Source organism: Mobula birostris, chromosome 1 (genome assembly GCF_030028105.1).
Source record: "Mobula birostris isolate sMobBir1 chromosome 1, sMobBir1.hap1, whole genome shotgun sequence".
NCBI classification, from domain to species: domain Eukaryota; kingdom Metazoa; phylum Chordata; class Chondrichthyes; order Myliobatiformes; family Myliobatidae; genus Mobula; species Mobula birostris.
The window spans coordinates 91,403,139-91,431,074 of record NC_092370.1 but is presented as its reverse complement, the minus strand read 5'-3'; the positions used below and the strand labels follow the sequence as shown (position 1 = coordinate 91,431,074).

Genomic DNA, 27,936 nt, shown 5'->3' with positions numbered 1-27,936 from the left:
GACTGTTAATTTTTGCCCACTGACACTCCACACAGACTGCAGTCAAATCACACACGTCCTTTATGAGGCCAGGCCAAACAAACTTTAGTGCAACCAGTTTCTGAAAAGCCTTCTGGTCACGTATGGAGTTGAAAACAGTTTTGACGGAATGAGACATCGCGCAGAAGAGAGAACCCTAGCTTCACCTAACATTACATCAGCCAACCACAGGCTTGTGACTGCTGTTCAGTAAGCCTGGACCTCTGGGTCAGTAACCTGGTCAGCTGCTATGCCAGCATTGTCAACTCCGATGAGGACAGCCTCACCGACTGGCCACAACATTATTTTTCCCCTTGATATATTGTATATCAGTTGTGAACTCCGGATATGAAGGCCAGGTGGCGTTGTTGCTATGTAGACCAAGGGTCTGATATTTTGGCCATTGCGTGCATGAGGAGTTTGTGGTCAATGAACACTGTAAAATGGTGACCCTCGAGAAGAAAACGAAAATGGCGGGCAGCCAGACCGAAACTAAAAAGCTCCCGGACAAACTTGCTATACTTCCTTGCAGGGGGACAGAACTGCTGTTTAAAGAAGCAAGTGGCTGCCACATGCTTCTGACCAGCTGTTTGTGCACAGCACCTACTGCATAGACTGAATGGCTATAGATGCATTGTGGAGTGGGTGTGCCAGAAGGGTCGTGTTAGATAGAGCTTGTGTGATATCATCAAATGCCCCGGTCATGTCCGCTGACTAGTTAAGCACTTGATTAGGGGTATTGCCTTTAAGCACACTATACAGGGGAGCGTAAGTTCAGCATCTCTTGGAATAAAGTGGTGATAGAAATTTACCATACTTAAAATCTCCTGTAGTGCGGGGCAGTGGGAAATCCATCAAAGCGGCTGCTTTTGATGGGACGGGTTTTGCACCTTCTGCAGAGATGCGGTGACCAAGAAAGTCAATGGTTGATAACCCAAACTGGCATTTAGTAGGGTTAATAATCAACCTGTGTTGGCTTAGGTACTCGAAAAGTGTGCAGAGATGAGATACGTGTTCAGATTTGGATGCACTGGCAACAAGTATGTCATCCAGATAAACAAAAAGAAAATCTTAAATCTTTTAATACAGAGTCCATCAGCTGCCGGAAAGTCTGTGCTGCATTTTTCAGCCCAATTGGCATGCGCAGAAGCTCAAAGAGGCCAAACGGGGTTATCACAGCCGTTTTGGGAATGTTATCCGAGCACACAGGCACCTGATGGTATCACCTAAGTAGATCAACTTTGGAAAACAAGCAACACACATCAAAGTTGCTGGTGAATGCAACAGGCCAGGCAGCATCTCTAGGAAGAGGTACAGTCAACTTTGGAAAAATTAGCTTTCTGGCTAAACCTGCCGAAAAGTCTTGGATGTGTGGGACCAGGTAACGATAGGGGGTGGTGGCCTCATTAGGGCGTCAGTAATCACTGCATGAGTGGAAACCACCACTGGACTTAGGGACCATATGGAGGATGAGGCCCAGGGGCTATTCATCTGGCATACAATGCGGAGTCTTTCCACGTTGCGAGCTTTTCTAGATCCAGTCTACACACGTGAGCATGAACTGGTGGGCCAGTTGAGGGAATGTGATGCTCGACCCCGTGTTTTATGACTGTAATGGTGAATGTGGGCTTGGTGAGGTCTGGGAATTTGCCCAGCAGTCAAGTAAACTCACATGTGGTGGCGCATATGCTTGACAGAGTCGTTGTGGGGAACTTACTGGGGAAGTAGGTTAACAACTCAAAGTGATTGACATACACAAGCTGGCACTTCTTAAGATCGACTAGCAGTCCTTGGGTACACAGGAAATCTGCACCAAGCAAAGGGGTAACCACCTTAGAGCTACCTTTTAATCAGGACAGCGATCAAGATTTTAAAGGCAGACTTTTGCAGCATTTTTCTCGGAGTTGAGCAGTGACCAATCAGCAAGAAGGATTTATTAGAAAAGGGGGAAGACAAGTTATGCAGATACAAGTGGAGTCGACATTCTTGTGAGTGTGCCAGTCTTTAAAGTGGCTTTGGCTCATCAGGCTTAGGCAAGATCAGACCTGGGTAAGGTAAAGTATCTTGTAAATCTCTCTCTCTCTCTCTCTCACTCTCTCTCTCTCTCTCTCTCTCTCTCTCTCTCTCTCTCTCTCTCTCTCCCCCTCTCTCTCTCTCTCTCCCTCTCCCTCCCTCCCTCCCTCCCTCCCTCCTCTTATTTGTTCATTCCTCATCTGTTTGGGCATAGTAGTTTAGTAAGAATGGCTCCAGGGGCGGTGTTTTGTACTCTGTCAGATGTCTGGGTGGTCTCCAGTCTCCCAGGTGAACACATCTGCACCAGGTGCACCAAGTTTCAGCTCCTGAGAGAACATATTAAGGAACTGGGGCTGCAGCTCGATGACCTTCAACTCATATGGGAGAATGAGGAGGTGATAGACAGGAGGTACAGCGAGGTAGCCACCCCTAGATTGCAGGAGACTGGGTAACTGGTGACTGTTTGGAGAAGGAGGGGAAATGCACAGCCAGTGCTGAGTACACCTGTGGCTGTTTCCCGCAAAAATAATTGTATCAGTTTAGATAGCTTTGATGGGGCGACCCACCGGGGGAGCCAGTGACTGGGTCTCTGGCATTGAATCTGGTGCTGTGGCTCAGAAGAGCAGAGAGGTGAAGAGGACTGCATTTGTTGATAGGAGATTCCTCAATCAGAGGAACAGAGGCGAGGTTCTGTGGCATGACAGAGACATCTGGATGGTACGTTGCCCCACCTGGTGCCAGGATTGGGGATGTCTCGGATCAGGTCCATGGCATTCTCGAGGGTGGGTGTGAGTAGCCAGAGGTCTTGTACATATTAGCGCCAATGACATAGGTAGACAAGGTGAGGAGGTCCTGAAGAGAGATTTTAAGGAGCTAGGTAGAAAGTTGAGAATACGAACTTCCAGGGTAGTAATTTCTGGATTATTTCCTGTGCCACATGCCAGTGATGGTAAGAGTAGGGTGATTTAGCAGGTAAATGTGTGGCTGAGGAACTGGTGCTGGGGGCAGGTGTTCACGTTTATGGATCTTTGGGATCTCTTCTGAAAATGGTGCAACTTGTACAAAAGGGACAGGTTACACCTGAACTTGAGGGGGTGTAATATCCTTGTGGGCAGGGGGGCTAGAGTCGTTCAGGTGAGTTTAAACTAATTTGGCAGGGGGATGTGAACAGGAGTGAAAGTCCTGAAAATGAGGAAGCTGGCTTACAAACAGAGGCAATATGCAGTGAGACTCCAAGCAAGGAGAGGCAAAGTTGTAGTCAACAGGATGAATTACAATGTAAAAGGTGGACAAAATCGAAAAGGGTGAATGCAGGACTAAAGATGTTATATTTGAATGCACAAAGTATAAGGAATAAGGAAGATGAACTTGTAGCACCGTTACAAACTGGCATGTATGATGTTGTAGGCATCACTGAATCACGGCTGAAAGAAGATTATAGCTGGGAGCTTAATGTTCAAGGATACACATTGTATCAAAAGGATAGGTAGGAAGGTAGAGGAGGTGGCGTTGCTCTGATGGTAAAAAATGAAATCAGATCATTAGAAAGAGGTGACATAGGGTCAGAAGGTGTTGAATCATTGTGGATAGAACTAAGGAATTATATACAGACCCCCAAACAGCAGTAAGGATGTGGTCTACAAATTACAACAAGAGATAGAAAATGCATGCCAAAAGGGCAATGTTACAATAGTCATGGGAGATTTCAATATGCAGGTAGATTGGGAAAATCAGGTTGTTCCTGGATTTCAAGTGGGGTAATTTCTAGAATGCCTATAAGATGTCTTTTTATAGCAGCTTATGACTGTATCGCTAAAGTCAGATATATCAGTATTACAATGGAGGTAAAGGGAATTACAGAGGCATGAGAGAGGAGTTGGCCAGAATTGATTGGAAAACAATACTGGCAGGGATGACGGCAGAGTATCAATGGCTGAAGGTGTAAGGAAGTGTATGATAATGTACTTTGGTAGAAGAATGAAATGGTTGACTATTTCTAAATGGAGAGAAAATACAAAATACTGAGGCACAAGGGAGTTGGAAGTCCTTGTGCAGGATTCCCTAAGGTTAACTCGCAGATTGAGTCTGTGGTGAGGAAGGCAAATGTGATATTAGCGTTCATTTCAAGGGACTACAGTATAATAGCAAGGATGTAATGTTGAGACTTTATAAAGCTCCAGTGAGGCCTCACTTGGAGTATTGTGAGCAGTTTTGGGCCCCTTACCTTAGAAAGGATGTGCTGAAACTGGAGAGGATTCAAAGGAGATTCACAAAAATGATTGCAGGATTGAATGGCTTGCCATATGAAGAACATTTGGCTCTGGGCTTGCATTCACTAGAATTCAGAAGAATGAGGGATGACCTGACTAAAACCTATCGAATGGTGAAAGGTCTTTATGGAATGAATGTGAAGATGTTTCCTATGATGGGAGAATCTAAGACCAAAGAACACAACCTCAGAATAGAGGGGTGTCCTTTTAGTATGGAAATTAGGAGGAACTTCTTTAGCAAGAGAATTTGAATCTATGGAATTCATTGCCACAGGCAGCTGTGGAGGCCAAGTATTTATGTATATTTAAGGCAGAAGTTGATAGCTTATTGAGTGGTCAGGGCATGAAGGGATACAAGGAGAAGGCAGGAGATTGGGGCTGAGAGGGAAATGGATCAGCGCAGAGCAGGCTCAATGGGCCAATGACCTAATTCTGCTCCTATATCATATTGTCTATGGTCTTCAGCCAGGATGGATTCCCATGTGTAACATCGCCCACTGAAGCAGAGTGTCACTCATTGTGTCCCTTAAGTCTGGATTCTACTGCAGTTTTGTCATTCTTTACCTTCTCATCAATAGATGATGCTGCCAGCTCACTCACCTGAGCACCATGTCACGCAAGAAGAGTCGCCCTGAAAGAGTGTCCGTAATAAACAATAGATGACCCTGGCAGCTGTAACCCTCGGTGTTCACGGACCTCTGATTTCCCAGTGCACTAGCACTGTTAAAGCTGCAAGTCAATTGGCACTTCCTAGCATTTGTATCAAAGCGAGCATGGTACAAGCAAAGGCCCAGCGTCATCTGTTTCACAGCCACAGGCATCCTTACGTTGGGGGCCTTGCTGACTGATCTTATTGAGGCAGGGAAAGGAGGAGGCATGATGCGCCGCTGCCTGGTTCAATGTGGACTATCAGCCATTTTAGTAAGCTCCCTGTAGTTCTCATGGGCACATTAGCAAGGGCTATGTGAACCTGAGCAGGCATTTGCTGCGTGAAGAATTCTTTAGAAATAAAACAAAGATGGTGATTTCCCAGGAGAGACAGCATGAGGTCCATTAGCTCTGACAGCTTAGCATTGCCGTGATGGGGTAAGGAGAGCAACTGTTTGGTGCACTCAGACTCCAATAGTCCAAAAGTCTGTAAAAGGTGAGTTTTCAGTGATCACTATTTATCGTGTTCAGGTGGGTCTTCAACCAAACTCACCAATCTTGCAGCCGTGGAATGACTGAGAGATGCTACCACGTAGTAGAACTTGGTGTCGTCAACAGAGATTTCTTGCAGAGCGAATTGGGTCTCAGTTTGTACGAACCAAGTGATGGCATTTTGCTCCCAAAACTCTAGCAGTTTCAAAGTGACTGCACTGGCTGACATGTTCAATAACTCTGGAATCATCCTAGAGCACCAGGGTCACCAGTGTAGGTTCTCACGATTAAAATGAAGTGAGGTGTTTGATGTTTTGTGAAACCCATATCTCACTTTATTGAACTCCAAAGCCTAAACACAAAAGTGCGCTAAAAATCTTTACGTAATAACGTCATCACGTCAGACCAGCCTCTTAAAATGAAACCCCAACTCAATGTCGCTGTTTGTAAATTATGAGTGTTTCTCCCAATTACATTGCTCTACAGTGAGAACTTCCCAAAGAGCTGAGTTTTTGATGAGCATAATCATGATGGACTGAATGAACTCTTTCTTCAATGCTCTATAAAAGCTGAAAAACTTTGCCCATGAATAATGACTTGGAAGTGTTTTTACCATGCAATGCAATGGCTTCCTCTTAGCATTGCTGTAGCAATGCCAAAACCTGAAGCAAAATTGATTTTTTTTCTTGAAAAAAAATGTCAGTTCTGTTATTGAAGCACCCAAGGTCAATGTATTGTTGAAGTGAATGCTGCTTGCTGCCTTTGCCAATTAATTTCTTCCACTGTGCAGATAAATGTTAACTGAAGTATTTGTCTAAAATGCCAAGTACATTTCATTCCAATTGTCAGAGAGTGGGATACATGCTGAATTTGCTGAGAGCGTTTGCTAATAATTGACCAAACATGTTGCCTTACCTCTAAGTCGATCGTATCGATGGACTGTAAATAGAAATAGAGATGAACTTATCTTTACTTTAGCTGAAGAGCAAAAATGACAACTTTCCTCTTTATTTGAAACAGGAAACCAAAATTGACTGCGTCAGGGTGGCTACAAAAGGTATGTCTTGACTATCCCATCTTTTTATAACGCTATCAGAAATTTCCATTTATTTCTGGCTAAAAATATATACAAACTCTGTCAAATTTTAGACAACCAGAATTCTGACGCCAACTATTTGCTTTAGGCATAACTGCATTAATATTTTAAAACTTTTTAAAAATTCTTCTATATTTCTTGATACTGATTTGTTACAGTAATCAAAGTCTGCATCTCTCTGCTTTCATCAACTTATTAGAGCAACTATTAATGTTTCAACAAAGATTCCATTTTAAATGTTATTTATTTTAAATTACTTTTCGGCTTCTGAAAATATTTCTAAAAACTAATTCTGCGACAGTCTCTCCTAGCTTAACGGCAAATCTGCCCTAATTCAATAAATTTTAATGTAAATCTACAAACTGTAGTATCAATGGTCCAGTGGATTCTAAGAAGACTTTTTCTCTGCTTCTAGTACTTTCATTATTTATATGTATCTACTTAATGTGATTTTATTGACTCTCAAAGGACCACTTTCAAGTTGAACGACCTGCATTTCAGAGTTCAGCAATGGATTAAACTTATCCTTCAACTCGGCTGTTGAAATTCAATTCTTAGTTACAACATTTCCCCAACTCTTTTGAGTTTACCAATGATATTTGTTCGCCTTTAAGTTTAGTGAGCATAAACAGAGGCCAGGGTAATACCAAAACATGAAGGATGTGTAATTTTGTCTTAGCACACTGTGTTACATGACCTCAGCAGTGGTAGTTACAAAAGATTACATGCATTTAGCTCAGTCAGTATTTATATTCGCTCTAAGGTTTCTGTACACATAAAGCCTGAAGAAAATCAGCTTTCAGTGCACCATTCCATGATTAAATAATGCACCTGCAATCTGAACAATGATTTACACAGATAGTGAGCAGGTGATGGTTTTCCTTCAAGCCTTAACTTCATTTAAAGAGCCACAGATGAATGAACATACTTTTCCAATCAGATATTGAGATATTGAAATTTTCCATAGATAAACAGTCATTTGGGTGAGTTAATACAAGCCAGGTATTCCTATGAAAGTATATATTTCCAAACATTAGCATGTTCAGGGAGAAAGGGTTGATATGCATAGATTTTTCATAGAGCATTCCAAATAGTGTCTGTAATCAGATAGACAGCTGTAAAGTACATAAGAAAAACTGAAAGTAGTCATTTCATAATTTTGTGTGAATTTTGTTAAAATTAAGTGGCTTGATATGACAATACCTTAGATCTGGATTGACTGCTGTATCCATGAAGGAAGTTTGCACTGTGTCATTTCAAAACTCTCGGTCTTTGCACAATGCTATCAATCCTACTAGGTCAATTAGCAGACTTATTTAGTGCTGGTGTGCTCTGTGAAATGAGTAACACCATTGGATAATGCCAGACATCTTTTACCTCAAGGTATAATTAACTCAGGTGGAAAATGAAATTGTTTCAAAGCATTTGGTTTCTTGTCCAGCATTGTTCAAATTCAGATTCTAGTATGTTTTAAACCTCTAAATCTGTAATGTCTGTGTGTTCTAGTCAATAAATCTGTCAGTGACATTATTTGGAGGAAGCTGTTGGCTGCAGATGGCCACATGTGTTCGCTAAAACTTACCCTTTGAACTACCACTTATAGAGTAAAATTAACAGCTGTCAAACAAAAAAAAAGCAATGAGTTGAAGCTTCCAGAGAAGTAGTGAGAGATCTTTTGAGGAGCTAGTTTGAGGGAAATGGACTGCAACTATGTTAACTCATGAGAGGCATAAATATAGTCACAGTCTTTTCATGGAGTCGGGGAGTCCAAATCTAGAGGGTATAGGTCTAAAATGAGAGGGGACAGATTTAAAGGGAACCTGAGGGCAACTGTTTCATGAAGAGGATGGAGGATATATGGAATGAGCTGCCAGAGGAGGTAGAGGAAAGTAGGATTATAATGTTTAATTACAATTACAGAGCTACTTGCATTGGAGAGGTTTAGATAAGAAGGATGTGAGCTCAGGTACAAAATTTGGACAGCATGACAAGTTGGGCTGAATGGCCTGTTTCTGTGCTGTATAACTCAATGACTATAAATTGCTTTATCAGCACACAATATATGTATTGATTAAAGGGATATAGGTTAATACTTAAAATAATCACCCATATTGTCAGCAAAAATTCGCTGGGCAGGATGTCTCACATTGGGAAGGGTCAGACTATTTCCTGCAGTCTGCAGTTCCAGGATGCTTTAGCCTGTTAAGTGATAAAGACTCAAGCTAAGATCTTCACAGAGAGAGCATTGTGGTATCCTGCATTTTAATGATCTACTGAAAAGAAAATAGATTAAGGAGTATTGGAACTTCAAAATTCAAAGTTCGAAGTAAGTTTATTATCAAAGTACATACAAGTCACCATATAAAACACTGAGATTTCTTTTCTTGCGGGCATTCGCAGTAAATCCAAGAAACACAATAGAATCTATGAAAAACTGCACCTAACAGAACAAACAATCAATGCACAAAAGACAACAAACTGCGCAAATACAAAAGAGAAAAGAAAAACATTAATAACTAAATAAACAATAAATATCGAGAACCTGAGATGTAGAGTCCTTGAAAGTGAGTCCATAGGTTGTGGAAACAGTTCAGTGATGGGGCAAGTGAAGTTATCCCCTTTGGTTCAAGAGCCTGATGGTTGAAGGATACTTACTGATCCTGAACCTGGTGGTGTGGGTCTTGAGGCTCCTGTACCAGCAGTAAAATGAGAACATGGTCTGGGTGGTGGAGTACTTGATGACAGATCCTGCTTGTCTGCAGCAGTGCTTCATGCAGATGTGCTTAATGCTCTGGAGCGCTTTACCCATGATGGACTGGGTCGTATCCACTACTTTTTGAAGGACTTTCCATTCAAGGGCATTGGTGTTTCCATACCAGGCCCATGATGCATCCAGTCAATATACTCTCCACCACACATCTTTAGGTGTTTGTCATTTAGATGTCATGTTGAATCTTTGCAAAATCCTAACGAAGTATAAGCACTACCATATTTTCTTCATAATTACACTTGCTCAGCCAGGACAGATCCTCTGAAATGATAACACCGAGGAATTTAAAGCTGCTGACTGTCACCATCTCAGATCCCCCAATGAGGACTGGCTTTTGGAGCTCTGGTTTCCTCCTCTTAAAGTCAATAATTAGTTCCTTGCTTTTGCTGATGTTGAGTGAAAGGTAGTTGTGGCACCACTCAGCCAGAATTTCAATTCCCCCATTAAATGCTGATTCGTCACCATCTTTGATTCGGCCAACTACAGTGGTGTCCGTCAACAAACTTAAATGTGCAACACGCACAACACGCTAGAGGAACTCAGCAGGTCAGGCAGCATCCGTGGAGATGAACAGTCAATGTTTCCATGGATGCTGCCCGACCTGCTGAGTTCCTCCAGCGTGTTGCTTTGACCCTAACATCTGCAGAGTATTTTGTGCTAAACTTAAATATGCATTGGAGCTGTGCTTAGCCTCAATGACATAGATATAAAATGAGTAGGGCATGGTGCTAAACGCAGAGTCCTGTGGTGCACTTGTGCTGATGGAGATTGTGGAGGAGATGTTGTTGTCAATCTGGACTGACTGGGGTCTGCAAGTGAGAAAATCAAGCGATTTGATTTTCCTTAGGAAGTTCATTCGAAGTGGAAGAATTCAATTTAAAACCAAGTCCAGAGGAATAAAGGGACAGAAGCATTTGCTTCAAAGGAAAAGCATAAAGGAACGATATTAAAATTTTGACTTTTCTACGCTCTTCAGCAATAATTCATTACCTGAATGAATGAGAGATTCCAGTTGTATCATTCACCTTCTTAACCAGACTGACTGATTTTCAATGACTAATGGTTCATTTAGTAACCATTACTACACAGCTGAAGAGGATTAATTCTATCATTTATTGGATGTTACTTTCTAAGGGCATATATCAGAGGCATATACTGTAGGATGTTGAGGGTGAGGTGTCATTTTCATAAATCTGACAGTGGAATCTTGAAAATGATCAAATTTGTGAGTCTATAGTAATGCATTAATGATGGTGTGCATTATTCATGTCCATTTGTATGTTACCAGCAAATCTCAGCCCATGTGTCCCAAATACACTTTGCAAAGAGGAAATCTCAAGCAGAGCAAAGTAATGAAAGACTTCTGAAGATTTAATGCAATGTAGGATGAAGGAAAACACTGGTCCAGACGTAGTGACTTTTGTTGAGTTGAGAAGAGAAGGAACTGAGGAAGGAGAAGGGAGCAAATCACTTCCCTTATTGAAGGAGGAGAGATATATGATGTCCGGTTGATACAAACCACTCTTGCTTAGTGTTTAGTTTGAGAGCGGAGAACAGACATTTCCCCAATAAGGAATAGTTCAGAAAAGAGTATCTAGAAGAGAAACACATCTAAATGAAAATGATCTTCTAATTGGTCACGTTGTTTTGTACATTAGCTGCATAAAGGTAAGCTATCGTGTAAATTGGGCAGTTATTTCTTTTGCATTGAATATTTTATGGAAGTGATGCAGCTCTCTATGGTTAATAAACAAATGTAAGATTTTAAATTATTTTCTGTGCAAGAGAAATTGGTTATCAACAAAATATGTTGCATTGTCCGTAACATTCAATTTCTTTGAGAGAGAATTGTTGTAACATGTATGTAGGAGTATGGACACTGAGTAATTATTGTTGCTAGTCTAGCTTCAGTCTGGCTTTTTTTTCTTATGCATGCTGACCTGGAAATCTTCCTTTGCCTTAGCTGCGATAATTGTGACTCAGCTTACAACACCATACATTCGCATCGCCCCTGCTGCAGGCGACAACCAACTAACAGGTCAGATGTTCAACTACAGACCAGTCATAGTGCCTTTCTTTTTTGCCTCTTCGTCACTCACTCTCTCCCTTCACTTTCTGAGGTTTATTTTTTCTTGCTCTGTTACCTTCCACACAGCAAGTTCTTTTTGTTCTCACTACTGACATTCACCCCAACCTTAGGAGTTTGCAACTAACCCAGACACTTAGGGTATCTCTCTTCACTGCATGTTTTCATATTGCATTTTGTCTGTGAATGACTCATTGGGCCCGATGTGCGTAGATGTATGACTACCCTGACCTTACACTAACTCGTGACTGGACAGAGAAATACTATGGTGGAGAAATTAGTCTTTAGTTGTCAAACTCAAATGTACATGGAAGAAATGGTCTCCAATTGCACTGCTTTCTACATCCAGTTCCTCTGAAGGCATTAAATGTACAGATGTGAGTGAATCAGTTTTGTTGTATATTCGTGCTGATGACCAGAGGCAAATTTCTCCCCCAACGTTATCTTTGCTTGTGCACAGTTCCTTGAAGAGATTATTAAGTTGGCCTACTGGACAGTCAATCACAGGACGATTTGAATAGACACACTATATTCATACCTCCATGAGCATAGTGTTGTGCTGATTGAGTTAAAACAGAGTGGAGGGGTGGGGCTATGATGCACTAAAGTATATTTTGGTCAACAACCACTTCAAGTCCCTTGGTGAGAGACCATTTCCAATTTGAAACCTTCACATATTTTACTATTCAAATGTGTCCATACCACAATCAATTCCAGGCTTGCCATTAAATGTCCACTCTGTTCAGTATAAATTTTTTCATCTGCTTCCCCATAAACAATAGTAATGCCTCCCAGATAATATCAGATAATTTCAGTTCATTTTTTTGTAAAGAAGCCCTGGTGGATTCATTGGCTAACTGAAAATAGAGCTTAAGGTTTGTAAGTGTATTCAAATTCTATGTCATCAAAATATTGGTAGCTTATTTTCAGGTGGGGAAATTTGTATAACACTACTATTTAATTGGCCATTTCTCATGTGCATTTTGTTATATCTAAAAGCTATTCAAATATCAATTGCAGCTCAAGAGTAGCAAATTGCCAAGGGCAGAATATTGTTAGTTTAAGTCCCATTCGAAAGGATAGGATACAGAAACTAGGCTAGCATTCCAGTCAAGTATCGTCTTTAGAGGGTTATCTTTCACATGAGTATGTCAAGCAGTAGTAAATCAAGGCAACTGGACTTGCTGTGTTGTCTAGAAGATATTTCGCCAATCGTCTGAGAGGGTTCTTCAGTTCTGATCCATGGTGGGGAGTTTCCTGGTTTACTAACTCTGTGAGTTGTTTAAAGATATAGTAATCACATGATGAGAATATTTCTTTTGTTAAGAGGCTGTTAAGAGTTGTAAAGGTAATGAGAGAATCATTAGTCTTATATTTGCATGAATGGAGGTGTGAACTGTTGTGGAGACACCGGGGTAGAGATGTTCAGACTGCATTCTGAGTAGCTGATAGGTGGTATCGTACTCCACCCCTCTGTTCAGGCATGGGTTTTCCAGTTTGGTAAAGATAGCATCTTTAACCCTGCTTTCAAACCACCTGTCCTCCCTGTCCAAAATAAGACCGTAAGACAAAGGAGCAGAAGTCAGCCATTCGGCCCATCGAGTCTGCTCTGCCATTTAATCATGAGCTGATCCATTCTCCAATTTAGTCCCACTCCCCTGCCTTCTCACCATAACCTTTGATGCCCTGGCTACTCAGATACCTATCAATCTCTGCCTTAAATACACCCAATGACTTGGCCTCCACTGCTGCCCATGGCAACAAATTCCATAGATTCACCACCCTCTGGCTAAAAAAGTTCTTTTCCATCTCTGTTCTGAATGGGCGCCCTTCAATCCTGAAGTCATGCCCTCTCATACTAGACTCCCCCATCACGGGAAACAACTTTGCCACATCCACTCTGTCCATGCCTTTCAACATTCGAAATGTTTCTATGAGGTCTCCCCTCATTCTTCTAAAATCCAAGGAGTGCAGTCCAAGAGCGGTCAAATGTTCCTCATATGTTAACCCTCTCTCTCCTGGAATCATTCTAGTGAAGCTTCTCTGAACCTTCTCCAACGTCAGCACATCCTTTCTTAAATAAGGAGCCCAAAACTGCACACAGTACTCCAAGTGAGGTCTTACCAATGCCTTATAGAGCCTCAACATCACATCCCTGCTCCTATATTCTATTCCTCTAGAAATGAATGCCAACATTGCATTCGCCTTCTTCACTACCGACTCAACCTGGAGGTTAACCTTAAGGGTATCCTGTACGAGGACTCCCAAGTCCCATTGCATCTCAGAACTTTGAATGCTCTCCCCATTTAAATAATAGTCTGCCCATTTATTTCTTCTACCAAAGTGCATGACAATACACTTTCCAACATTGTATTTCATTAGCCACTTCTTTGCCCATTATCCCAATCTATCCAAGTCTCTCTGCAGACTCTCTGTTTCCTCAGCACTACCGGCCCCTCCACCTATCTTCGTATCATCAGCAAACTTAGCCACAAAGCCATCTATTCCATAATCCAAATCGTTAATGTACAACGTAAAAAGAAGTAGCCCCAACATGGACCCCTGTGGAACGCCACTGGTAACCGGCAGCCAATGAGAATGGGATCCCTTTATTCCCACTCTGTTTCCTGCCAATCAGCCAACGCTCTACCCATGTATGTAACTTTTCCGTAATTCCATGGGCTCTTATCTTGTTTATCAGCCTCATGTGCAGCACCTTGTCAAAGGCCTTCTGAAAATCCAAATATACAACATCCACTGCATCTCCCTTGTCTAGCCTACTGGTAATTTCCTCAAAAGATTGTAATAGGTTTGTCAGGCAGGATTTTCCTTTAAGGAAACCATGCTGAGTTCTGCCTATCTTGTCATATGCCTCCAGGTACTCTGTAATCTCATCCTTGACAATCAACTCCAACAACTTCCCAACCACCGATGTCAAGCTAACAGGTCTATAATTTCCTTTTTGCTTCCTTGCCCCCTTCTTAAATAGCGGAGTGACATTTGCAATCTTCCAGTCCTCCGGAACCATGCCAGAATCTATTGACTTTTGAAAGATCATCGCTAATGCCTCCGCAATCTCCACAGCTACTTCCTTCAGAACACGAGGGTGCATCCCATCTGGTCTGGGAGATTTATCTACCCTTAGACTATTCAGCTTCCTGAGTACTTTCTCTGTCATAATTGTGACTGCGCACACTTCTCTTCCCTGCCACCCTTGAGTGTCTGGTATACTGCTGATGTCTTCCTCAGTGAAGACTGATGCAAAATACTTGTTCAGTTCTTCCGCCATCTCCTTATCTCCCATGACAATTCCTCCAGCATCATTTTCTATCGGCCCTATACCTACTGTCACCTGTCTTTTACTCTTTATATACTTCAAAAAGCTTTTAGTCTCCTTTGATATTATTTGCTAGCTTCCTTTCATAGTTCATCTTTTCCCTCTTAATGACCTTCTTAGTTTCCTTTTGTATGCTTTTAAAAACTTGCCAATACTCTGTCTTCCCACTAATTTTTGCTTCCTTGTATGCCCTCTCCTTTGCCTTAACTTTGGCTTTGACTTCTCTTGTCAGCCGTGGTTGCATCCTTTTTCCATTTGAAAATTTCTTCTTTTTTGGAATATATCTGTCTTGCATCCTCCTCACTTCTCCCATAAACTCCAGCTAGGGCTGCTCTGCTGTCCTTCCCGCTAGTGTCCCTTTCCAGTCAACTTTGGCCAGTTCCTCTCTCATGCCACTGGAATTTCCTTTACTCCACTGAAACACCGACACATCAGATTTCGGCTTCTCTTTTTCAGATTTCACAGTGAACTCAATCATGTTATGTTCACTGCCTCCTAAGGGTTCCTTCACCTCAATCTCTCTAATCACCTCCGGTTCATTACACAATACCCAATCCAGTACAGCCGATCCCCTAGTGGGCTCAACAACAAGCTGTTCTAAAAAGCCAACTCGCAGACATTCTACAAATTCTCTCTCTTGAGATCCAGTGCTGACCTGATTTTCCCAATCCACTCACATGTTAAAATCCCCCACAATTATCATAACACTGCCCTTCTGACAAGCCTTTTCTATTTCCTGTTGTAATTTGTAGTCCACATCCCTGCAGCTGTTTGGAGGCCTGTGTATAACTGCCATCAGGGTCCTTTTACTCCTGCGATTTCTTAGCTCAACCCATAAAGATTCTGAACCTTCTGTTCCTATGTCACCTCTTTCTAATGATTTAATATCATTTCTTACCAATAAAGCCACACCACTCCCTCTACCTACCTGCTTATCCTTCCGATACACCATGTATCCTTGGATGTTCAGCTCCCAGAGACATGCATCCTTTAGCCACGTCTCAGTGATGGACACAATATCATACCTGTCAATCTGTAGCTGTACGACAAGATCATCCACCTTATTCCTTATGCTGCGTGCATTTAAGTATAACACCTTACGTCCAGTATTTGGTACTTTTTGCTTTGATTGCACTGCAACTCATCCCATTGGCTGCAAATTTGCCCCATCACCTGCCTGTCCTTCCTGACATCTTTACTGCTCACTGTCTTAGATTTATTTCTGTTTTCCCCCTCCTGCTCTATCATTCCGGTTCCCATCTCCCTGCCAAGTTAGATTAAACCCTCCCTAACAGCTCTATTAAACCTTCACGCCAGGATATTGGTCCCCTTTGGATTCAGATGTAACCAGTCCCTTTTGAACAGGTCATACTTCCCCCAGAAGAGATCCCAATGATCCAAGAACCTGAAGCCCTGTCTCCTGCATCAGTCTCTCGGCCATGCATTCATCTGCCTGATCCTACTATTCTTGCCCTCGCTAGCACGTGGCACAGGTATCAATCCTGAGATTACTACCCTGGAAGGTCCTGCTTCTCAGCTTCCTTCCTAATTTCTGGAAATCTCCCTTCAGGACCTCCTCTCTTTTCCTATCTATGTCATTGGTACCAACATGAACAAAGACAGCTGGCTGCTCGCCCTCTTCCTTCAGAATATTCTGGACCCGATCCGAGACATCCCGTACCCTGGCACCTGGGAGGCAACACACTATGCGGGTATCTCTATCGGGCTCACAGAATCTCCTGTCCGTTCCCCTGACTATGGAACCCCCTATGACTACCGCATTCCTCTTCTCCCTCCTTCCCTCCTGCACAACAGCGCCAGACTCAGTGCCAGAGACTCGGTCACCGTGGCCATCCCCTGTCAGGTCACCCCCCTCAACAGCATCCAAAACCAGATAGTTGTTGCTGAGGGGGGCAGCCACAGAGGTGCTCTCCACTATCCAGGCATTTTGTTATCAACAAAGGAGCGTCCCTTGTTCCTTGGTGTAGATACACAGCTGGGTCTGGACCTGAGGTGTTAGCTCTACTATTTTGGGCCATCCATTTGTGAAGTGGTTGTTTTGTCTCGCCGATAACAGATCTGTGCAGTTCTCATTGCATTGGATAGCATAAACAATATTGTTCTGTTTATGTTTGAGTGTAGGATCCTGGGGCTGGACAAGTTTCTGTCTGAGTGTGTTTGTAGGTTTGAAAAACACAGGGATTTGGTGACTGTTGAAAATCCTTCTGAGTTTCTCTGAAACACCAGCTACATATGGGATGACTATATTTTTCCATCTACTTTAGTCCTTACTTTAGACTGTTTGGATGATGTTCCTGTTGGTTTTTGTTGCTGTCTTGATGAAGACCCAGTCAGGGTACCCACCATGGATAGGAACTGAAGAAGCCTCTCAGATGAGTGGCAAAACATTTTCCAGACAACACAGCAAGTCCAGTTGCCTTGATTTTCTACTGCTTGATATACAATGACCCGGATGAGTGAGAACATTCACAGACATATTTCACGAGTAGTTAAACTGAGGCATTGTCTGCCCTCACTGGTGGATGTAAAGTGTTCCACTACATTACCTTGAAGTGCAAGGGAGATATCTCAGAAGTCCTCACCAACTTATATTCTCAACCACAATGATTACCTGGTGACTGTCATGTTGCTCTTTGTGGGATACTGCAGTGCTGTTGTATTTCCTGTGCAACAACAGTGACAATGACTTTGCTGGGTTTAAAGTATCCCAATGTTGTGAAAGGTGGGAAGGCCTTTTTTCCCCCTCTGTTTTGCAAGTATTTCACTGGAAAGTGCTACTAAGATATGGGTCCAATTAATAGCTTTCAAGTATTCCAAAGGGTGATGGGATGAGTAGTTTAGCACCCGATAAATATTTACATTGCTTGCCAAATTTCACATGAACAATTTTCTGGGGAAACATGTACACCTGGAATAGACTGTCCTGCAGGCCTTTAATCTGTTGGTAGCTCTCCCAAATGTGGCTAGACAACAAGGAAAAATATTCACAAAGAACTACTCTGATCAGCATGCATGGACTTTCTCCTCTTTCCAAGTCATTTGTGTGTAGGTTAAGGTCGAGGTGAACAATTACTGTGTAAATCTTTCAATGAATAATACTCCAAAAAGTGTGAATGATTAGGGGCAACAAGTACCACGATCAGAATGATTGGTGCAAATCCTGGATCGTTAATGGCCTTGTAAAGTCTCCTGGGTAAACCTAAATGGCTCAGTGTTGACTAAACACAAATACGGAAAATAAGGAATGTGCAGCACTTAATTGGCACCAGAGCCAACATGAAAATAAAATAAGTTATAAATGATGCATAGAATATGCAAAATACAATTATATTTGGGTATTTTTAATAGATCACCTTTACCAAATTATTGTACGCAACAATTGTTACGGGTAGTCTCAATTGAAAGGCATTACTTTGTTTATGTTTGATAAAAGTTTGGAATCTGAACTCTTCTTGAGCAAAAGTTTTGGCAAATGTTAATTTCTCTGTTCTGTCCTGAAATGCAGGGGGACAGCTAGAACTGCTTTACATTTTAATCTTGTGGCTCTTCTATGGCACGTTTGTAGAGGGTCAAGTTTATCTGCCTCACAGGAGCCTGATGTAAAATGAAACAGACTTTCATACTTTCTGCAACACAAACCAAATACATTTTAATGCTCTCTGGTGTTACTTAAGATTTATTGCTCCTCTTTTTCTTGTATTTGTGAGATAAATTTGTCATTTCAACCATGGTTATCTAAGCTATGACACTGCACAGTAATGTGAAAATATTAAGAACCTACATACTGTGCAGGGTGTATGAATGTTCTATGACAGCTTATTGAAACAAATGACTGGCAATATTTCTTTGCTGTTCCTACAATATCAGAATGGATTGATGGACAAATTAGCTCATTCTGAATATACTATTTAAACAAATTAACTGGAAATGGAAAGTTCTTTCACTTTTGGGCCGATATTTTGACGAAACAATAGGAAGAATATAATCACTTCCATTGATTTTGCCTCTGTATAAAATTTTCTTCCATGTGGATGGAACACTGGTTATAAATTGACTTGAGATTTTAAGCCATACATAGCTTCTCCAGAAGCAGAGTTTCTCTCAGATATATCTCACTCAAATTCATATCAAGGGCAGGCTGTGATGATGTGGACTACTTAATCTAGGTTTCACATTTGAGACGGAAGAGGATTTAATTTGAAGCATGCAGTAAGTGATAATATTAGCCAATTTAACTTCCTAGCGTTAACTAAGAAACAGAAAACTGGAATAGGTTCCCCCATCCCCACCACCTTCATTTGACCTCTGCTGACATGCTGCCCAGTTTGAGGATGGGTTCATCTAGTGATAAGCCAGCCGGTGGCCAGTACTGAAATTCAAGGTGAATGGTCCCAAGTTCAAATCCAGCCAGCCAGCTCCTTGCACAGTCTCTATTTGTGCTGGGTTGAGCAGCGAGCTATCAACTCAGCCTCATAAAAAAAAGTCAAATGCTATGAAGGTGGCAAAAATGTCGCCCGATGCACCGCAAGGTGGGAAAAGGAACAACAGTCTAGTGCTGGAGCTCTTGGACAAATATCCCCTCAGGTGAATGAAGCTGACCCGGTTTTGACAAAACCTTCCTTGGGAGAAAGGGGGAAATGTCTGCAGAGCTTTAGTGAAGTTTGCTGTGGTGTGGGATCTAATGGCAGCAATTGAGCATTATGGTCAGAATCCAGTAGGATCTGTCTAGCATAATAAGATAATTATAATATGGTACTAATAAATGGCTTAAAAGCAAGATAACTTGGTTAGTTAACATATTTGTATTTTAACTTTAAAAAAGGGGAGAAATGACCAAATTTCCAAAGTAATTTTTCCAAATAGTGAGTGGTCTGCACAGCCTGAAATGAGGTTGGCACCAGACGTTTTTTGCAGCATTCAAGTAGCATCAGGGTGAACTCTTGAAGGTCTGAAAATTATAGCAAATTGGGGAAAGAGTGGAACTAAATGGAAGCATCTAGCAAATAGATAGCACAGGTATATTGAAATGAATGGCCCTTTTCCTTGATGCATTATTGTTAGGATGCCATCATGGAAAAGGTATAGGTGGAAGTGGGAAGGGAGTGAGTCAAGTTCAGTATTGGGGAGTATATGAGCCCTCCCATAAAAACTTTCATCTACTAATTCTGAGGGAAAGGCTATTTCAGCAAATGTTATTGTGACATTCCTTCACACTATACAGGAAACTGTATAAGTAACAGTTGATAAGAAAGCTTCATGTGCCAAAATGCTCCTTGCTAGTTATCTCATTCAAGCAGATATTAAATGTTTCTGCCAGGACTCCAATCATTCAGTGCTTGCCTGGATTATGAATAAATAGCTCAATATAGCTGTGTGTGTGCAAAATGCAACCACAATTTGGAATTCTAAAAGGTGGAAGGGGCTGTATTGTCTAAATGAAACAATAGAGATGGAATGCATGCCAAATAAGCTTATCTCACTCTTTCAACCACTGGAGCAACTAGTGAAAAAATTACTGTTTTTTCAATAAGGTATATTTGAGGGTTAAGTCCTAGCCAATCAACGGTAGAGAGAGGATTTGTTCATTTCTGATTCAAGTGTATTCAGGTATAGAATTGACAGTTAATATGAAATGGTTGAAGGTTAACTGCTGTTTGTGGGTTGATAACAGTTTTTTTTGAGGGGGGGGGGGTGAAATACTGAAACATCCAGACCACATTGTCTATTTTACCTTGTCTTTCCACGGCACTACATTTCTCAATAAAATTCAGCCCAGAGAAAGTACTATTAACAAAAAGATATAGAAGATCCAATTACCTTATTTATGTTGTTTATAGATCAATACGCAAACATAAACTAAAATTTGAAATGAATGAATTAATGTGTCTGCCAAAGTCCCACACATCTTTTATAAAAACATTACGTGACCCTATTGATGTGATCATGTTTGCAGCAAAATTTCAAGGCCAGGATTTGTTTCCTTAGTCTTTAATGTGCATAGTGATTTATATTTTACGGGTGCAAGTGGAGACACCTTGTTTCTTTAATCTTCCTCCTGTGTGAATTCACTGCCTTTCAGGAAGCGCGACTCGTAAACCGAGCGCAGAAGAGCCGGAGAAACAGACGGACCACACAGTGAAAATCGCCGGGGTTATTGCTGGAATTCTTCTGTTTGTCATCATTTTCCTTGGCATTGTGTTGATCATGAAGAAGAGGTATGTGAGGCAACAGGGAGAGAAAGAGAGTAATTTAATCATAATGAGATGAATTCTATTACTTCACAACCCTAACCCTGTCTCAGTACGGTTCTAACACGACAGTACATCAAAGAAATTCCTTTGCATTCATTGGTAGAAATTTCAGTGAATGGGCCCTTCTTTTAAGAGGTAATCACTAATATTTCTTATGGAAAGTAAGTATGCACATTTCCCAAAGGTCAATAGTTATATATTTTCACAGAAACAAAGCATTAAAATTGCAAACAAAGCCCTCAAAATGTTGATAAAACTCAACAGACTGCACAGAATGAGAAAGGACTTTTCTTCATAGAGTGGCAATTTGACTTTGATCTGTGAACACATATTTCACACATGAATTCTATGTGGATTGCATGTTTTAGATCACTGCAGAAAACAGCATTGTTTCTACTGCCTCACAAAATGCAGTGGCACTGCTAGGGTTATCATCAGAATACAACCACAAGCCATGCTGGTTCACAGTATTACATCCATCCTCAGTAATAGCATAATTATACACAATCCCTAATATAGGAAATTTTTTAATCTGGATCATATGGTATTTGTGGGATGTGTGATCACCCTAATTAATCCTCACAAAAACTCATTGAAAATTCTGTTGTTTTAATTAGAAATGGTGGCACACTATATATTACCATAGCAATGCTGCTCAGCTGAAACTAGTCTCAATTAAAGGTTCGACATTTTACAAGAAATGTCAGCAAGATGTAGAAATAACCATTATGGTACCACAATATCTAAAGTATAAATAAAAGTGCAAGAAGAAGATGTCTGAGGTCAATGTTTTATGAATAGCTGTGCCTGATTTGTGATTTGGAGAGAATCAGAGTTGAATTGCTTCTTAAGGAAAATGACTCCAGATGAGTTCATGTGACTGTGAAATTAATAAGGCTTTCAATACAGTCTGTGAAATATGCCGCAAGATATTTCCAAATGTGTCTCAAAGATAACCCAATAAACATCACATAACAAACACTGTTTTCGACTTGTCCTGACTCAAGGTACTTCCATGTAGTCAAGTCCTCATGTATATGTTGACCTCTTCACTACCTGAGTATATCATGTTCGATCTTCTGTAGTTCATGATTAATTGTGAGGGGTGAGCTGGAGAGACATGTTGAAGGGAGATTCTGACATTTGAGGTATAATAGAGTGCTGTCCTTAGAGTCAAAAAGTCATAGAACAATACAGCGCAGAACAGACCCTTCAGCCCATCTGGTCCATGCCAAACCATTAATCTGCCTAATCCCATCAACCTGCACCCAGTCCTTATCCCTTCCATCCACGTACCTATCCAAACGTTTCTTAAATGTTGAAATTGACCCTGCATCCTCCATTTGTTCCACACTTTCATGACCCTTTGAGTGAAGAAGCTCCACCGGATGTTACCCTTAAACATTTCACCTTTCACCCTTAACCCATGATCTCTAGTTGTAGCCTCACTCAACCTCAGTGGAAAAAGCCTGCTTGCATTTACCCTAGCTACACCTGTTATGTGTCTGGTACTGGGAAGCCAGGTGACCGTGAATAACACACACGGGAGACAGAAAGGTGAGGAATAAATGTGCTGCTATTTATTTTATTTGTAGATCATCTACCCAGGATGACCTCTCACATTCCATTCAGTACATAACACACAGGGAAGCTTGACAGCATTCTGTAAGGGTCCAGATCTGCATGAATACTTAACATATCCCTCCCCTCATACACAGACCAGCTGCTGAACTATTAACATTCAATGGAATAATCATCAACCACACAACAACAAAAATCATTTTTTCTCAAAACTAGGAAAAGACAATAGACTACTTATATTCCCAGATATAACCCTGGGGATTCTGCCCCATGTGCTGATGGTTAATCACTAAACTAGAGATCCAATCTGACTGCCTGTTCTTTTGAGGGTACCGACGACCTGGGAATGATGTTAAAGTCAGTTTATCTCTTGGTGGTGTATGTATAGATCTTGGCTTGGGTAGTGAGGGGCACCTCAGAAAGCACAGTTGATGGGGGACCACTGGTTGTGTCATTTGATTGTAACAGAACCCTGTCCCTTTTCTACAACTGGATCTGGATTTGTCAGTTTGTGCTGGTTTTCAGTGGCCTCAGAAGTGGCAACAGCTGATCAGTATGCCTTCTCCAGATGTGTGACTAGTTCCCACTGTGTACAACACGGGACCAGATTGTGCCACCAACCCCCCGCAGGTATCCACTCCATTCCAGAGATGTAGTTCCAGCAAGTAATCTCCCTCCTGCTTTGGAACTTCTGACACATCTCTCTGCTTGGGTTTTCTGTTCATTTAGCACAATCTGTTTTGTGTTTGGGTGATTAGAATCAGGTCAAGTCAGGTGCAGAGCTTCTTTTCATCAGTGCAGTGGCTGGAGTAACTTTTGTGGTGGCATGAGGTATATTGAGTTGTGTCAACAAGATGCTGGTTGAGGGATCCACTTCCCACTGAAGCCTTGAGGATTTGTTTCATTGTTTGTATAAATTGTTCAGCAAGGCTAGTAGTGGCTGGGTGATATGGTGCTGACTTGGTGTGCTGAATACCGTTTGCGTCCATAAATGCCTCGAACTCTTCAGACATGAGCTGTGGGCCATTGCCACTTACAAACTGTTGAGAAAGCTTAAAACAGCTAAAGATAGAACATAGCTTCCCAATACATTTTTCGGATTTAGTACTCCTCATGATGGAGACCTTAGGCCATTTACTTTATGTGTCCATTATGGCCAGGTACAGGTGCTGCAAAATCTATGTGAATCCTCTGCCATGGTTCTTCAGGCCATTCCCATGGATGCAAAGAAGCAAGCTGAGGAACATTTCTCACTCACTGACTATGTGGGCATGCTTTGGCCTTCTCTTCAATGTCACATCCAGTCCTAGCCTGACCTAGAGCTGCATGCAATTTCTTTCACGTGCACTGCACCACAGTGACCTGTATATAGCTCGTCTAACACTTGCTTTCTTAATGGTGGAGGAATGACAACTCATAGTCACTCCATAGAAAACATCCTGCTTGGACTGTGAGCTCCTTCTATTGAGTCTGATAACGTTTTAATTCGATAGTTAGCTCTCCTTTCCATTCGGAAGTTACCATGTCCACTAATTTAGACGGAACAGGGTTAGTACATGTGTGCTTCCAGACTTGTGCCACAGTTGTCAGAGCTGCAGGTACTTCCTTGGCTCTGGAGCTGTAATAGGTAAGGGAAGTCTGGATAGTCCATCAGCATTTGAATGGTGCTTGGACCTCCTGCACTTTTTATCATACTGATGTGCAGATAGTAACAAAGCCCCTTGTTGGAATTGAATAGCAGCTCGGGGAGGAATGCCCGCATGTGAACCAAGGATTAGCATCAAGAGGCGATGATCTGTCAGTAGTGTAAGTCGTCGGCCAAAGAGGAATTGATGGAATTTCTTAATTCCAAAGACAATTAAGAATGCTTTCTGCTCATTCTGGGCATTGTGGCTTTCCACTTTGCTAACTGTCCCCACATCATACGGTGATGTGTCGCAGGCCAACGGTATGGGCAATGGCGGCTTGAAGTGTGTGAGTGTTTCAGATTGTGACAAAGCTATTTTGGCCTTTTTAGAAGTCCCTTCACAGTGACATGTCTACTGCCAGTGTGTTGATTTATTTAAAAGCTCATGAAGTGGTGTCAGCATGCCAGCTAGCAGAGGAACAAATTTTGCGTACTATGTTAATAGTCCTAAGAAAGATCTTAATTGACATAAATTCTGTGGTGACAGTCCCCACGATTACCTTCACTTTTGATAGTGTCTTGTGAAACCCTGAGCTGTCGATCACATGGCCTAAATATTCAATCAAAGTTTGAATGAACTCACACTTGTCTTCCGGACCGTTTTGGCCCATATACCTTGGGTCTTTGTAGTGTAGACTCCAGCGTTTGTAGGTGCTCACACTCATTTTCCCCAGTTATCAGTCATTCATCCAAATAGCTTTTCACCCTTGTCAACCTGCTCAGAATCAGGTCCTTTGCTCGCTGAAAGAGTGTGCAAGCTGAGCTGTTGCCAAATGGAAGCTTTTGGTACCTGAACATTCCTCTGTGAGTCCCTTTGGTCAACAGTTCTTGTGGCTGTGGCCCCACATGCATCTGCAAGTACACTTGACATGTCAATCTTGCTAAATGTCTGTCCTCTGGTCAATCCTGCAAAAAGTACATCAATGAGGGGAAGAGGGTATTGTTCAACCATAAGAACCGAGTTAATGGTTACTTTGAAGTCTCCGCAAAGCCTTAAAGACACATCCTTTTTAGGAAAGGAACCACTGGTGTTGCCCATTGACTTCCACACACTTGTTCCATAACCTATTCAGGACCAGTCTTTCCAATTCAGCCTCTACCTTTGATTTGAGGGCATGTGGAACAGTTCTTGCCTTCAGACATTTGGGTGTTGTGTTGGCTTAACAGCCAGTTTAATAGTGACTCCTTTCATAATGTCTAGTTCTTCATTGAATACTTCTGCATGTTTCTTCAATTCCTCTTGTAGACCAGTGCTCCCACCAATCAAGTGCACTTTGCCTGAGTTGATTTTGAGCTGCTCCAACCACAAGCAGCCCAGAAACGCAGGATAACAACCTTTAACAATGTAGAGTGGAGGTTTCTTTCGCTGTTGGTTAATCTCCACTGTAACATGTACTACTACCCCCACTGAAACAACCTTGCCAGTGTCAGTCTTTAAAATTGACCTTGGTTATTTGGGGGGAGAGATGCTGCAATTTCTCCTTTTAAACTGTCTCTGACACCAGCAGTACTGCAGCACCTGTGTCCACCTACATCCTCACAATGGCCTCATCTAATTGCCCTCTATGTCCTGAAACAGATGAACCATGCAAAGCATCTTCAACCTCAGAGTGAGAGTCACCTAGTCCGTCCTCAGTGTGCTCCATCTTGTTCACATGTTTCTTTGTGTTATTTTTTCCAGTGTTTTTACTTAATTTATACAGGCATATTCAGTATGTCCCTTTCTGCCACAGTATTGGCAATCTAAGTCCTTATATCAGCATTCTTTTGCTGAATGCCCAGTTTTGCCACAATGGCAACATTGATTGCTATTAAGTGTCTTATTCATTTTTTTTATAATATAATTTTTATTGAGTTTTCAAAAAGAATACATGAAAAGATAAAATCTACCCTCCCTCCTCCCCTTAACCCTCCCCCCCCCATATATAGTCCTACCTAAAAAGAAAGAAGAGAAAAAAAAAGAAGAGCCGCCTGGGTGTTGGAAGGTTTCCACATGCTCCATGGGATTCAAAATAAATTTGGTATAATTATTCATTACTTTCCCCAAGGGACCAAGGTCTTTATCGGAGCCTTAAATATGCCATCCTATCTTTTGTAAATAAGGGTGCCAAATATTCAAAAATGTTACATATTTATCTCTTAAATTGTAAGTAATTTTTTCGAATGGAACGGAACTAGCCATTTCATTATTCCAGAGATCCATACTTAAACACGAATCAGATTTCCAAGTAACTGCTATAGTCTTCTTAGCTACTGCCAATGCAATTTTTATAAATTCTTTCTGATATTTATTCAATTTAAGTTTCGGCTTTATCCCTTCAATATCACCTAATAGAAATAATACAGGGTTATGTGGAAGTTGAGTTCCAGTAATTTGTTCCAATAAGATTCTTAAATTTATCCAAAAGGGTTGAATTTTAAAACAAGACCAAGTAGAATGTAAAAAAGTACCAATTTTTTGATTACACCGAAAGCATTTATCGGATAGATTTGAATTTAATCTATTTATTTTTTGTGGTGTAATATATAATTGGTGTAAAAAATTATATTGTACTAATCTAAGTCGAACATTTATTGTATTTGTCATACTGTCAAGACAGAGTCTTGACCAATTTGTTTCATCAATATTAATATTCAGATCTGTTTCCCATTTTTGCTTTGACTTATGGGTTCCTTGTTTAATTGTCTGTTCTTGAATCAAATTATACATACAAGAAATAAATTTTTTAATTTTCCGTTTTTGAATTAAAGTTTCAATTTCATTAGGTTTTGGCAAAAACATCGTTTGACCCAGCTTACCTTTTAAGTAAACCCTTAATTGAAGGTAACAAAAGAAAGTATTATTTGATATTTTATATTTATCCTTTAGTTGTTCAAATGACATCAATATACCTCGTTCAAAACAATCTCCTATAAATTTAATCCCTTTTTGGTACCAATTATATAAAAGTTGATTGTCCATTGTAAAAGGAATAAGTCTGTTTTGAAGCAAAGGTCTCCTTGCTAATAGAGATTTCTGTGTTTCATTATCAACATTTATCTTATTCCATAGATCAATCAAATGTGTTAATATAGGAGATTCTTTCTTTTCCCGTATCCATTTAGATTCCCATTTATATATAAAATCTTCAGGTCTATTTTCTCCTATCTTGTCTAATTCTATTTTAATCCATGCTGGTTTTCGATCATCGAAGAAAGATGCAATAAATCTAAGTTGATTTGCTTTATAATAATTTTTACAGTTTGGAAGTTGTAACCCTCCTAACCCAAATTTACATGTCAATTTTTCCAATGATATTCTTGACATTTTACCTTTCCAAAGAAATTTTCTCACACATTTATTTAACTCTTGAAAAAATTTCTGTGGCAATTGTATTGGTAATGTTTGAAACAAATACTGTAATCTAGGAAATATATTCATTTTTACAACATTGACTCTATCTACTAATGTTATTGGTAGTATCATCCATTTGTCAAAATCTTCTTGAATTTTTTTCAATAGTGGTAAATAATTAAATTTATATAAGTTCTTTACATCATTATCAAGTCTTATACCTAAATAGTTTATACCATTTACCGGCCATCTAAATTGGGTTACTAATCGACATTGACTATAGTTTCCTTTAGTAAGAGGTAAAATTTCACTTTTATCCCAATTTATTTTAT

At 40.9% G+C, this 27,936-nt stretch overlaps 1 protein-coding gene across 13 annotated transcripts in view; it reads left to right on the top strand.

Moving 5' to 3' along the window:
- Positions 1–27,936, top strand: part of LOC140198158 (receptor-type tyrosine-protein phosphatase mu-like) — a 1,049,822-nt gene that overhangs the window by 759,071 nt on the left and 262,815 nt on the right. For 9 of the 13 annotated variants that reach the window (XM_072259184.1, XM_072259175.1, XM_072259166.1 and 6 more), the window contains 3 exons: positions 6,462–6,498; positions 11,271–11,345; positions 20,831–20,966. In XM_072259184.1, coding sequence (XP_072115285.1) covers positions 6,462–6,498; positions 11,271–11,345; positions 20,831–20,966 — 248 coding nt within the window. The remainder of the gene's footprint in view (positions 1–6,461; positions 6,499–11,270; positions 11,346–20,830; positions 20,967–27,936) is intronic. The other 4 variants (XM_072259223.1, XM_072259213.1, XM_072259205.1 and 1 more) reach the window with 1 other exon arrangement.